The sequence below is a fragment of the Gouania willdenowi genome, chromosome 6 (genome assembly GCF_900634775.1).
Source record: "Gouania willdenowi chromosome 6, fGouWil2.1, whole genome shotgun sequence".
Classification (NCBI taxonomy): domain Eukaryota; kingdom Metazoa; phylum Chordata; class Actinopteri; order Blenniiformes; family Gobiesocidae; genus Gouania; species Gouania willdenowi.
This window is the reverse complement of record NC_041049.1, coordinates 67,333,454-67,348,162: the sequence shown is the minus strand read 5'-3', so window position 1 is coordinate 67,348,162 and position 14,709 is coordinate 67,333,454. Positions and strand designations below refer to the sequence as shown.

Genomic DNA, 14,709 nt, shown 5'->3' with positions numbered 1-14,709 from the left:
ATATTTATTAAGAAAGAAATGTCACAAATATTGCTCTAAATTTGGTTAAATGTATATAAAAATGCACACGCTTTTTAAACATTGTTTGTTGCTAAATGTTTCCCCATATGTTATTATTTATCTATTTGTACTTTTTTCATCAATAAAATAACAATTAATAAACTATATTGTACATTACGTTTTTTATTATAATATTTTTTAGTACATTACGTGTGTTTTCCGGGTTTGCATAGTCTGGTTCCCCTCATTGGCTGAAGTATCGACCAATCAGCGTAAAGAGCGGGAGAAGAAAACATGGAGGACGGCGGAACCAAAACATTACAGTCAAGTCTGTATAAGGACTTATATTAGAGGTTTTACAGCCTTTGGGTACTAGTCACACATCATTCGCGCTGTTAATACTATAATTTTAAATAAAACAGCTGGATTTGAGTCTTTGAAAGCACTCCGTGTATTTAAAATGTCTCTAAATCCGACGTTTGACTCGGTATCCCAGAAAAGAAGCCTGTCGAGCCTCCTCGGTGAGTAGACAGCGAGTCACACAGAGCAGAAATACATTTTATTTGTTGTGTCATTTGTTTTGCTGTTTCAAACAAGTGAGGGACCACAATCGAACTGGTATCGACAGTTTGTTTCTGATACTACTAAGACAGATTTACTGGGCATTATTCCTGTTAAAAACAATGTTTTTGTGCATGCGACATTTCCCCCTCCGTTAAACTGTGGCAGGACACTGTGAAGACCAAAAAAATAATAATACATGAGATTGTAAAGGTTTGAATAAAAACCAAACAAAAAAAAAACAAAAACATGAGCGCATGGCTAGTTTTTTTATTTCTATTTGCACATGAAGGAGTTAAGGACAGCCTGCTCATAATGATCATTTAATGAACATATTTTAATCAAATGTTGTTCCTCCTATTTTGTATTTTATTGTATATCCACCATCTACTACACATGTGCTCCCACTACATTGTAAAAACATTTCACCCATGATGTGTGACTTCTATAACAATTGTAAATCTTTGTAGACACTCATAGATAGATTGATCCTTTATTACGTATCATTACATTTTATTCATTCATTACAGCAGCTCCGAGAGATAGTAAATAAAACAGGATAAGAATAAAAAAGATAGAAAGGAAATAATGTTTCGATTTCTTATATATCTTGCTTTTTTGTGGTAATGCTTAAAGAGATCTTTTGATTATGGTACTTTTCTACTGTAATTAGAAATATCCAGTATTTGTTATAAGTAGGGCTGAACGATTTTGGAAAATAAACTATTTGCTATTTTTTTTTCGTCAATATTGCGATTGCGATTTAATATGCAATTATTTTTTGACATGTATTTTTCATTGAACACAAGCAATAAATCAATTTGTTTCATAATAACCAATTTCAGATTTATTTAAACTTTAAATTTAAAGCACAGATTCCGACAATAAAGCAAACAAATCTGTGGCTTTACCTCTTCAACATATCTAACTAACTTCACATTTCATGAAACATGTGAACATGTGGACTGCACTTCTTAAACACTCTCTGAACTTAAAGGACAGTACAAGACAGGACAAGAAAAAAAATTGAAGCCTTTGCGTTTAGAAAATTGATATGATATCGTGATAATATCGCAAATGCAATTAATCGTTCAGCCTTAGTTATAATGTATCCGTTTTTATTTATCCGTCTCAGTATTTGTTTCCATTTTTGGTGTATTTTAGGTGATGATGTATTTTTTTGTGTTTGTGTTTACAGCTGGGCGTGTGGTAAAGAGGCCAAAGGCAGAGGATGGGGAGCAGCTGCATGATGCAGCCATCCAGCTGTTGGGCCGCCAGCCGAACCTCTGCAGTCTGCTCAGAGAGGCTGGAGAGAACCAGGTAATTTATGCTGCGGAGACACTGCAACAACAGGAACACAAAACCCTGCAATAAATGTAATATCATAATGTTTTTAACAATTTTAATGTAGTTTTTTTGCTGCACTTATGGCAAACAAAGACATTGCTAAGCTATTATCAATAAGTTATTTGGGCAGTTTACTCTTGCAGGCTTTAACGGAGCAGCCCATTTTTATTATCAACAACACATAAAATATGCTAAATATTTTTTAGATAAATCTATTTAGTTGTGTACTGTGACTCAGCCCTAAATCGATACAATACTTGAGGTTTGCAATATGATTCCACTCTCTAAGGCCTCTTTTTACACAGTTTTGTTTCTCTTGTACCAAAGGTAGATAAACTTGAATGTAAAATTGTTAAAACTTTTACTCTGAAATTTTATACTGTCTCTTGCTGGATATTTTATCTTCTTTGGACTACAAAGACATTTTGGACACAAAGTTGTATTATTCAGTTTCAGACTTATCATCTAAAGTGCGTTCATGTCATGGGTGGAGTATCACTTTAAAAAAAAGTAATTTGATGAATTGATTTAGATTTGCCACATATTCATAGTAATGTTTTAAATGTGTAACCACTCCCTCAGAAGGAAGAGCAAAGTCAAACAGTGATGATCGCTGACTTGCCTGTCATCACAGGGAAGGTTCTGGGTGAGTGCTGCCTCACACACATAGGCTAAGCAAGCTTGATGTGTTCTAGACATGATGATAAATAACTGCATTAAATACCACATTACTATTGTCACATAAAACTGAAATGTAAATAAATAGGTTGATGAAAACGACCTCTGGTGTGTGTTGTGTGTGTGTGATCGATCAGCCAATGAGCTGCGGCGTGAGGCTGCGCGTCTTGACGTATCAGCTGCAGCGCTGTCAGTGAAGACTGTGCTTGAGAGAATGAGTGAAATCATCAAGGATGAAAAGAGGAGAGAGATGCTGACTCCAGCTCAAAGGGTGAGTGTGTGTCACATTCAGCCTACTTACGAAGCAATTAATAATCTGCATTAAGGTATATGAATTGTCCTGTTGTGACCATTAAAACCTCTGTCTCATTTAAACTCAGTGGAAATGGAAACCCCTAGTTTCCTAAAGTGGGGTACAGGCATGGTTGGGGTCAATTACATTTTTAAAGTACAATTGCGTCTTAAATTATCCATGTTCAATTACGATTACGGTGACTGGCATTTTTTTCAGTAAAATTACAATTAACTAACAGTAGGTCAGCTGGGGGGGCACGACCCGCGAATGCCCCCTTATGACGCCGACACTGTAGCATGGCAATGGACGGCAGTGAATATTCAGATGCAGAGCCCCCTCATGCAGCCTCAGACAGAGAAACAATCTCATCACAAAAAAAAAAAAAATATGAAATTTAGCCAAGCATTACAGAGTTATTTGCACCCTTCTCATTAAAGTTGTAGCGAGTTGTATTTCACGGTTTCAGGGTGATGAATACGTTGTATTACTGCTATATTAGAGCTGGACAATATGGACTAAAATCCATATTGTGATATTATTTCTCTAAATGGCAATACACGATATGAATCTTAATATCTTTAACCCAATAAAGTCTTACCAGAAAGACATTTCTGGGTTAAATTTGCTGATGTAAAATTCCACACAGGCACATTTACTATCAAACAGCTTCACAATATGTGCCACTTTTGGCTTTTTTCCCTATAAGGGACAGCATGTGCGAGTGAGTTCTGTACTGTGGCTTTCTGAAGGAAAGGTCTGGGTTAGGATGCACTCAGAAATTCATCTAACTGTGCTTTCCATGCTGTTCTGAGAAGTAGCAAAAGCAGCAGATACTAAAACAAGTATTTTAATACAAAATAAGCTGTAAAACAAAAATATATTGATATAGGCGATAGTGTAATTTTCTATTTCGCCAAAATAGAAATTTAAATATATCTTGAATCACGATACAGTATATTGCCTAAGTCTATGCTATATGTTCATTCAACAAACGTTGGGTAGATTTCTTTTTCCAAAACAAAGACATTGGTGACATTTGTCATTGAAAATGCCAGTAGGCTATTTAAATAAATTAATCGAGTGATAATTCTGAAGAAGATGTTTTCTTGTGTGCTCACAGATTATTATTGTTTTATTTATTATATATTCCCCCTCAACTGGATTGGTGAAATTCAGAGACAAATTTCCCTGTTGGGCTGCATTGTATATGACGTTACATTATTATGTGTGCAGGACTAGGGGTACATGGCTTCAGATTAAATGTCTGAAGGGGTACGGGACTATGAAAAGTTTGTGAACCACTGATCGAGTACTTTTGATGATGCCCCCATCTTTGCTTGTTTTTCCTGTGTTTTATAAAACCGTACTTCTACAGTTGTAACCCTTTGTCCCCTCTGAGTTCACCACAGTTCATAGCTCAGACTCTCACCTTGCACAGAGACGCTTTTTGTAATTGCACACTGTGGCTGTTGAGGTCGGGGGTCACACTGTCAGGGGGTCATTTGTGATAAGCATGAGGCTAAAAGGCTTCTTACTCGACTTTGTTCTTAAAATGTGTGCCTGTGCGTAGGAAGAAAGTTACAGCAATCTAATCATGTTCAATCCATTTACTGCTGTTCCCTGAGGGCTGAGAACCACCATGTTGTGCAGCGATGACATTAGATGCTTGTGGACGCTTCTAGCATTAAAGGATTTTCTTAAATGCGTCGCAGCAGCCTGAACTTGTTGCTAGCCCGGCATTGACATCACAAGCCGAGCTGCAGGCTACCCAAGACATGGCAGTGTTACTATACAATATATGACGGATGGCAAGAGCTGCTTCATCATAATGAACGCTTATTTAGTGAAATTTAACACAATTTGTAAATATAACGTATTCTGCCTGGTTTTCAGGATTTTATTCAACAGAGCTTACATTTTGTATGAAAAAGTAAGAGTTTATATAGATGAATAATTACGTGTTTGGACACTAAACCTCTTCACAGTGTGTGTAATAAACACTGGTTAGCATAGCTAGTAACAATCATTAGCAGACTTTACAGACTGATCACATTCACACTGTGTAGCTTTGAATGTAAGGTTGGTTCTAGCCTGTCAGCAATAACTTGGACGATGTAACAAAGTACATTATTTTCTCGCTTTATCCTCTTGTCAGCTTGAAAGCATGCATAGAAATGAATGACACGGCTCCAAAGCCAGACAACACTAGTCTACTGTAACACTACATGGAAACAAATGCTAAAATACACACAAAATCAACGTGACATACAGCAAATAGACTTATGCGTCAGAAACTTGCCTCGTTAAGACTGCTGTTGTGTTTTTAGCAGGACAGTCTGTTAATCCTCTTCATTTCCATTTTGTTCTAATATTTTTCAATTACTTCTATTCAACTTCAATGAGAAGGAGGCTCTGTTTATCACAAATGTCCCCGAAACATGTGACGTAAATAAAATCAACACATGCAGTTACGAAAGAGTCTATTGAGAAAGAGTTTATCTTAACCAGGAACAAAGATGTCAGAGCACATTAGTCCAGTTTTAATGTCTTTACATTGGCTCCCAGTCAGTCTCAGAATAGACTTTAAAGTTCTGCTGCTGGTGTATAAATCTGTGAATGGGTTTGGTCCAGAATACATCAGTGAGATGTATGGACACAGGTCAGATAGTGGAGCCCAGAGTTCAAAGTAAACATGGTGACGCTGCTTTTAGTTGTTATGCTACAAAGAAGTTCAACAAAACTGTCAGCAGAGCTGAAGTCAGCATCACATGTGAACATTTTTAAGTCTAAGTTAAAGGCACTTTTTTTCTCTAATCATATTGATGATTTAATGTTTTTCCTGCTGATTTTAATGTACTTATTGATCTTTAAACTGTTAAATGTTTTCTGTTGCACTTTTTAATGATGTAAAGCAGTGTTTCTCAAATGGGGGTACGTGATGGCACTACAGGGGGTACTTGAGAGGGAGAGGTGAACAATAACAAATCAAAGCATTAAAAATATGGGGTTTTTTAATTCTTTTTAGATAAAATGATAATCCCACTGAATATTACCAGCAACTCACAAAGTGACCACAAAAACACACAAAATAAGATAAAAATATACGGAAAGAACAAACAACAACAAAATACACAAAATGACACCAAAAACACACACACTAAGAGAGAAAAATACTTACCATTGCCAGCTATACACAGAAAAATATACCGAATAATAAAAACCAACAACAAGAAAATACACATAATGACACCAAAAACACACAAAATTATAATAGAAATGATCTTGATTAGAACATTAACAGAAAATACAATGGTCAGTCTTGGTCCCACATCAGGAGGGAGATGACCATAAATATAAAAAGTATAGATCTATTCAGTACAGTACAGTACTGTTATTTAAAAGTCAGAGAAAGGGGGTACTTGAGCCAAATAAGTTTGAGAAACACTGATGTAAAGCACATTGAATGGCCTTGTGTATGATTTGCACTATAAGAATACTGTACATTTGCCTTGCCTATTGGAATAAAGAAAATGCAACAATCTAACCCTCTGTATCTTCAGTGTTCTTATTTTTAGATCAAACAGCTGTGAGTGAAAGAAAAATCTGATTAATAATTAACTGATGTTTGTGATTCACTTTTCTCATTTAAAGTATCATCGCCCTTTTTCTGCCGTGATGCTGTTAAGCTGCCTTAGGCCACAGGTTCAGGGCTCACGTCTGACATTTAATCTCTATTCTTGCCTTTGGTGCAGGTTCAGCTTTGTGTCCTGCTGGAGTCCTGCAGAGAGCTGCTGTGTCAGGGAGTCCTCTGTCCAAAGCTCCTGTGGCAAGAGTTCAGGAGGGAACAGGTGTGTTCAGTCGATAGCGCTCAAACCACAAATCTTAATTTTTAATGTTATTTCAATTCTATTTATGGTCTTAACCCTCCCATTATCCTCAAACATTACTAACACATTTTAGTCTTATGATCAATCTGACCTCATGGATATTTGCCTCCAGAAAATGATTTTCAGGAAAATGTTGACCATGTTTTTGTGTCAGGTACTTTGTTTATTTGTTGAATACATAAATAACCCCTGATAATGAAACCTTGACCTGTTCTCTAGCGCTCCCATCAGGCCAAACTTTTAAATTAGAATTAATTTCATCTTTTTTTCATCCAAATTTTCTCAAATTTACCAAAATCTTTAATAAACATTATAGTATGAACCCTATTAGTTGTGGTGATTATATGACCTTTCCTGCTGCATCACCATCAGGTCAAAATTTCAGTTTTAGAGTTAGTGTATCTTGAAAATCTTTCATTAAAATCTTTTCTGATTTGGCGTGCGCATTCATGACTCTCACAGAATTAACCATATTGATTGGATTGATGTTGGTGACCCCCCCTTTTCTCTCATAAACACATTTATTTACTTATTTTTATCTCCTTTTTTGTTAAACATACACTACTGGTCAAAAGTTTTAGAACACCCTAATTTTTCCAGTTATTTATTGCAATTCAAGTCGTCCAAGTCCAATGAACAGCTTGAAAAGGTACAAAGGTAAGAACTGAACAGCCAGAGGTTAAAAGATGAGGTTTGGTTACCCAAAACTGAAAAATAATGTACATTTCAGAATGATTCAAATAGGCCTTTTTCAGGGACCATGACGTGGGTTAAAAATTCAAAGCTGTTCTGCAGCAATGAAGGTTGAATCAGCATTGAAAGCTGGTGCTACTCATCCCTACAGGTGTTCCAACTTTTCTTGGTTGCTTCCAACCCACAACCCCCTCTGTCTGCATAAAAGCAGTGTTGAAACACTGTACTTTGTTGAGTCAAAAGTTTAGAAGGCATTTTGTTCTATAAATTGATTCCATGATTTTTTTTTCAACTCAAATTGCTTATTTGTTCTATGTTTTCATTTCAGAGTGCAATGACACAATTAAGTCAATAATTTTAAGTAAAGAACTGGAAAAAGTGTGGTGTTCTAATACTTTTGACTGGTAGTGTATATACTCAAAAGTATAAACTACAGTATGCACCTGCAGGTGGGGGGATGTAAGGTCACACATGAGTCACACACACAGACAGAAACGTTGTACACCGCCAAAACAGCTTGCGGTCAAATTGACCCCAGATCAACACCAATGCGTGCAATATGTGTTCATCACATTGAAAAAAAATCATGATATTGATAGGGTTAATCAGTTGTACCCATCAAGTTAGGAAAAGTTGTGAAATATGAAGCAAAAACCCCAAAGTCAACTATTATTTTTTGAATGATAAACATTGAATGGGGTCAAATTGACCCCAAGAATAATAGGAGGGTTAAAGTTTTACTCTGATGATATACAGTATTTGCCACAGTACGATACGAAAGTGAAATAGATGTATCCTGCTTCAGTTTGCGGTTTGATCATCTGTTTGATTTACTGAAGTAAAAAACACCTGTCACATATCCAAAACATTTGAAATGTGTTACATTCAAAAATGTGATGAATATGCAAACAATTCCATTAAAGCTTTAATAGACAAAAACTGAATAAGAAAAAAATCTATATTATATTTTTAAATCCAAATTACTCATCATGTTTTTTTCAGAGGCTACCTAAGCTGGAGCTAGTGTATCATCTTCACTCGTACAACATCATCAGTATGAAGCTCATTATGGAGAGGTAAAACATGTTGTTTGTTGGTTTTAGTCAGTGGGCCTTTTATCATCCACTGGTCTTTTCCCACAGCCATATGTTTTTCTGGGCTTAGTTTGGATCAAAGCCAGCAGTTATATTTATCTTCACTTATATGTGTTTTCCTTTACTTGTTTTTTTCTTCTTGTTGGCACTCAGTGATGAAGACTTCAGGGAATGGTCAGTGTCCCAGCTGAAATCACTCTGTGGTTGGACGCCTCCGCAAGAAGAAGAAGAAGAAGAGACCAAACATACTCAGCACAGAGTGTTATCCAGTGAGAACTTCTTGTTTATACGTTTGCATGTATACAAACTTTGGTCTCCGATCACGAATATAAATCATAATTCTACTTATTTGGTTAAAAAGAATACTGTTAAATAGCTTTGAAAGGGAGAAATCAGCTTGTATTGGGAAGTCAACATGAGATCATAAAACAAAATGTTAATAGGATGAAAAATTAGAGTTAATCCTTCACCTTAGTTTTGATAGTCATACTAAGACTGGGTGCGGCGTGTTTCAGCTGTGGTCGGCGTCTTAGTGGGAGCAGCATTTGACACAGAAGATTTTGACCTGATGACGTCACTGCCCTGCTGCTCTGTGCTGGACAACATGCTCTACTGTGAGTCAGAGCTAATGCAGTATATAGCTTTTATATTTACTTTACAGCTCATCACTCATCTACGCTACTTGTTGATCTGTGCTGCTCTTCAGAGTAACTTTTTACCTGCGTTTCGTTTTCAGGGCTTTTGGACCAAATGGAAGACGACCTGACTTCTCACTACACTGAAGCACAAGCCAAGAGATGGTATGTAGTTTATAGTCAGAGTGAAACTGAGCATTTATCAAGAGATGAGAATGCCAGAAAGGGCATGATTGATTGATTATATAATTGTATATATTTATTTTGTCCATATCTGCATATAATGTCTGAGGTTAACACTATAAGAACTATAGGTAATTTATTTAACAAAAAGAGGGTGAAAGTTAAAGGTGCAGTCTGCGACTTTCAGATCCGTCTCTCCGCCTCCCTCCCCGCTGCTCTCTTGCCCTGCCTCCAAACTTTCCAAAGTCCCTCCCTCAGAGGAGCTAACAAGCTAACGTTAGCCAGACAGCAACATCACAGTAAGATAACGTGCACTGTGAAAAGCATATTACTGCAGCGCTTCTCTCTCACTATGTTCACACACCACAGTAGCAGCAGCAGCAACAACACAGTATCACTTACAGCACCCACATGGAGGCTGCTGCGCACACATGAACAAACACATGCACTACAGAGTTCTAGTGTAACAATTATAAATCTAACATAATGTAAATCAAACAGCAGTAATTACCTTTCAAGCTGAAAAGTCACCAATTCCATCTTCTACTCCTCCAGACCATACACTGTAAAAAAGACGGCGCTCCAGCCCGGGAAAGGGGCGGGGCCTGTGAGCCACAGCTGTCAGACAGTCCATCAGACACAATCCTGGCTCTGATTGATTCTTTTTGCTCGGTCGTGGTGCATTCTGGCAATCTGCCAAAGGCTGCAGGAGCAGCAGGGGGCGGGGCTCAATGAGCCTGTTTTTTTCACACAAACTACTAGTTTGATGTAAATCTGTCATTACATAGTGACAGCTTTAGCAATATGACAAAAAGTCACTTTTATAAGAGTTGCAGACTACACCTTTAACCTGAGGTGTAACATAATATTATAGTTAGTTTTTAGACTTATTTAGACAACTTTATTTATCCCAAAGGGCAATTCGGTTTTTTTTTCATATTTTTATAGATTGACAGATATTTGAAAAGCTCTGTGGTATTTGAGCTGATGATTTTTGTTTATATTATATGTAATAAACTGTATATAATACAGTATATAATTTAGAACAACTCTTTTTGTTTCTTGCATATGTTACAAGCAAGAATGCTGCTACTTATTACTTTAGTACTTTACCATGCAGTTCTAACTGAGCTGTTTAGTGATGTCCTCTGCTGCTAGCGTAAATGTATCTCCTGTCTAAATGCAATTGCAATCAGTTTTAAAAACAAAGAAATGCTGTGATAAAGTGCATCAAGATGCATCGATTCATAATCGATTCGCACCCCTTATATTCGTAATCAAATCGAATTGTGCTAAAGATTTCTACCCCTCATTGCTCAACATATGCAAAACTGGACTATTTGCATTTCCTGAAGAAAATGCAAGTGAGGATGCAAAGTTGAAACTCACCACTGTTTGGCTGCTGGGAAAAAAAAGAGAACCTGACATTAACGAATCCCCATCACTAATGATTAATCACTGGTTCTGAATGATTGTTATACAAGAGGGATTTGGACATTACAATAGATTGGTACCTCTAGGGTATGCTTTATTAATTAATGTATTTTGTAAATATGAATAGATTGCTGTAATTTACTTTCTACATACAAACACACTCTCAGAACTAGTCTAATAAGAAGCCCTTCAAGCTCGTGTTTATCGCAAAAGACCCCATGACCCTTACCTCACAGCCCTACTGCACAATTATGAAATCTATAGGTCTATAGGAAAGAACACAATGGACAAAATGACTCTGTAAATAACAACCAAAATTCAATATATGACAATGAAAATAAATAAGAAGCATAAATTCACAACAATAGTACAAATAAATTACTCTAATACACACAAAAAGAAAACAAAACAACAAAAATACACAAAACGACTCCAAAAACACATAAAGCATTTGTTCTTGCTTGTTAATGTCCAGATTTGGTATTGTTTTAAATGCTAACATGAATTTTGCTAGTGTGGCTGTCAGATCAGACAATCATAGTTTTGTGGCCCGCTGTGATAAAGGTTGTCCATCGTTTTTGTAGAATATTGAGGAAAATGAGCTGTTGCTACTATAGCACTAGCACTGAGTCTCCTCAGTAACCACCAGCCCCTGAGACTGCACAGTCGAGTAGACGCCATGATAATGACGCATCTTGGTTCGTCTCTGTTTTTTTTTTTTTTTTTTTTGCTGCAGGATTCAGATGTATGATGCTTCGCTCTGTGGAGCTTCAGTGTCACCAGAGGCTCTTCAGCATTTCTTCACCCACTGCCTCACCCAAACTCTCACCTACAAGCCTCGACTGACAGGTAAAGATCTAATGTTGGAAACTCTAAATGTAAGATTTGAACATGTAACTAGAATATTTGCGTTTCCTGATTAAAAATGCAAGCGAGAATGCAGGTGCCGGCCCGCGTCGCACTGCATTACCTGAGAATTAGCATTAACGTAAGCATTAGCATTAACATAGCATGAGCATTAACCTGGCAATTGCTTAACATTAGTAATAGGGTTGAAAACAGTTGAAAAATTTGAATGGGTTGAAAAGGTTGTAAATAGTTTAAATGGATTGGAAAAAGTTGAAATGGGTTGAAGGTCGTAGCTGAACATGTTAAAGGTTGAATGAAGAATGGCTGGGGATGAAGGGCATGACAGTTAAAAGCTTAAATTTCCAATAGAAATGAAATACATAAAAATGTAATAAGTCAAAAAGTTTAAAAGTAACTAATTATGAAAGTACAAGCATAAATCTCAGGAACTTTCTGAATCTTTTGATAGCTTTTTTAGTCAAAATTGGACAAACGGTGTAGGAGGAGTTCACACTGACGGAAGAAATAATGGATATCATTAGTGAGGATGCAGGAAGCAACCTCACTATTGATTAGAAACAAGTTAATTTTTGAGAATTATACATTTTTGTTAAATAACAGAATTTTATGCTTCATATTTTGTAATGGAAAAAGCACAATTCATTATATTTGTAATGTAAATAGTCATTTATGTCGGATCAGTTAGATAAATGTTTGTAGTAGCGGTGGTAGTAATTGTTGTAGTAATACTTGTAATAATATTATCAATAGATGTAATTGTAGTAGGAATTGTCTGATAATAATAATAGTTGATCTTTTCTAATCATGAAGCTTGAAGTGGGTTACAGAAAATGTACAGTAGGTGGAGGTGAGCTAGACACTACCCCAGTTGCTGATATTCATCAACAACAACTACTACATCTATCAATCACAAGAGGTGTGTTCGGTAAAGTAAGCTGTAAAGGTGGTCATACACATTACTATAGATCAGCGAGGACTCTGTGGGACAGAGTGTGGTGCCATATTCAGATAATATTGCATGATCTTTATGGCTTTCACATTTTGATTGCTATCATGCAATGATAGTAGCAGAAGGAAAATAACTTTGTCCAAAGGTTGCAAAATCAGACGGGGTCAGTTAGTGTTAGTGACCTCCTGAGCTACTGCCTCTGTATTTAGTGAAGGTTTTTGGTTCCATTGTTTACCCTAAATCATTAATGCTGTGAAAACAATTGATCTCATTGTGAAAGTCCTTCATTAGATTAGTATGAGCTAATTGTTTGCACAGATTTGTAAGAGTTGGGGGGGGGGAATACAGGGGAGAATCCACTCTGGTCTATGAAATGCTACAAAATGCCTATAAACCACTACCTCTGATCTCCTCAGTGTCTGATGCTGTCAGTCTACAAAGCAAGTGGACCTTTTGCAATTCCAGCCACCTGCTAACAGCTCTTTACCGCAAGGTAAAAAAAAAGTTTCTCTTCAAAGGGTTTGATTGTAGAAATGCGGTGACTCTGCTTGGTTGTGGTGCTTGTTTTCTTTCAGCTGGCTGTGAGCTTTAGCGTGGAGCAGCTGCTTTGTCACATGCATAAAGTCCTGGAAACCCACGAGGTGAATTGGAAACACGTCCTGTGTTTCTGCTCCACTCTGCTGGTTTATTACCACAGTGCCCAGTCCAGCCTGCGAGGTACGGTTGGCAGGTGTACTGATTACAAACAAGAATCCCACAGAACTGTTTAATCTAAGTATGTTTGCTGATACTTCCCATCAGGGTTGTGGTCAATAACATTTTTCAGTTACAATTACATTTTCAATTATCCATGTTCAATTACAATTCACTTGCAATTACAGTTACGAGCATTTTTTCCAATTACAATTAAATTACAATTATTTCTTTTCCTCAGAAAGTCAATTACAATTACATTCTCAATTACTAAAATTTAAGTACAATTAATCACAATTACTGAGCCTGAAATAAATAACCTAATAAAAGTGAACCTTCATCTTGTGTTAGCTTTTTGTTAGCATCTCGTATGACAACAGGTCTTAAATCAGCTGTAAAATACACTAAAAACAAATATATATCATATAATTTATTTCCTATCTATTGGTTGCCTTGTTAGGCTTTATAATCAATGAAAATATAGGTTTAGATATTTTTGGTGTGGGCGTCTGAGTTGTTTTTGTGTCAGTAATGCCCCTCGATTTATTTTTTTAATGGTAAAATGTGGGAAAACTTGATATGAAACATATTTTAACAATTGTTAACTACATATGTGTAGAACTGTTCAGAGAACTGTAACATGGTGAATTATAATTGACAATTTTTATAGAATTCTCTTTACAATTATAATTATGCCATAACTGTAATGATCAATTACACAATTACAATTATAATTGACCACAACCCTGCTTCCCATTTACAGCAATAAATACAGAAATAATGAGGCTTTTCACAGTGACTTTTCAAATCCCGGCTATAATTTAACGATAATTACACTTATGTGATTTGTTACTTTCTTTAAAGTGTCTATTATTTATTTGTCCATTTTACAGTACATACACCATAATTGGCATAGCAACAGATGCAACAACATGACCGCAAAATATGTATTATGTTTTAGTGTTTTCTGTGATTTTTCCATCTATCTAATATTATGTAGTTTGTGAGTCTGTGTTTTGGTCTGCTTTTTTAAGTCTTTAAAATGCATTCAACAATCATTGAAAACCACTTAACTCCTTTCTAAATGTGACCATTTACTGTAACAAATGAACAAATGTCATTATTTTAATACAGAAGTATGTTTAATAGCTTAAATAGGGAGTTCCAATTTGTTTACCAGATGTTTTTAAGTGAAGCAGTCAATAAGTGGACCTCACAGAAAGGTTTATATGTTGTTTTTATGCTCCAGAGCTTCTGTCCAGGCTGCTAAATGCTGCCTTCGCAGGCTACGACCTAGAGAACATGATAACCGCCTTCTTGTTGGCTCGACAAGGCGGGCTGGAAGGACCAGCCATCTTCCCCTCTTACAGCGATTGGTTCAAGGTCTCAA

General features: G+C 36.3%; 1 protein-coding gene across 4 annotated transcripts in view; it reads left to right on the top strand.

The window, feature by feature from the left end:
* Positions 1-293: 293 nt before the first annotated feature.
* The window catches only part of fanca (FA complementation group A), a 39,175-nt gene continuing 24,759 nt past the window's right edge, over positions 294-14,709 (top strand). For all 4 annotated transcript variants that reach the window (XM_028449159.1, XM_028449162.1, XM_028449161.1 and 1 more), the window contains exons 1-13: positions 294-521; positions 1,760-1,881; positions 2,491-2,554; positions 2,724-2,857; positions 6,634-6,729; positions 8,464-8,537; positions 8,709-8,824; positions 9,071-9,169; positions 9,292-9,355; positions 11,544-11,656; positions 13,043-13,119; positions 13,202-13,343; positions 14,569-14,702. In XM_028449159.1, coding sequence (XP_028304960.1) covers positions 461-521; positions 1,760-1,881; positions 2,491-2,554; positions 2,724-2,857; positions 6,634-6,729; positions 8,464-8,537; positions 8,709-8,824; positions 9,071-9,169; positions 9,292-9,355; positions 11,544-11,656; positions 13,043-13,119; positions 13,202-13,343; positions 14,569-14,702 — 1,296 coding nt within the window. In that variant the 5' untranslated portion in view covers positions 294-460. The remainder of the gene's footprint in view (positions 522-1,759; positions 1,882-2,490; positions 2,555-2,723; positions 2,858-6,633; positions 6,730-8,463; positions 8,538-8,708; positions 8,825-9,070; positions 9,170-9,291; positions 9,356-11,543; positions 11,657-13,042; positions 13,120-13,201; positions 13,344-14,568; positions 14,703-14,709) is intronic.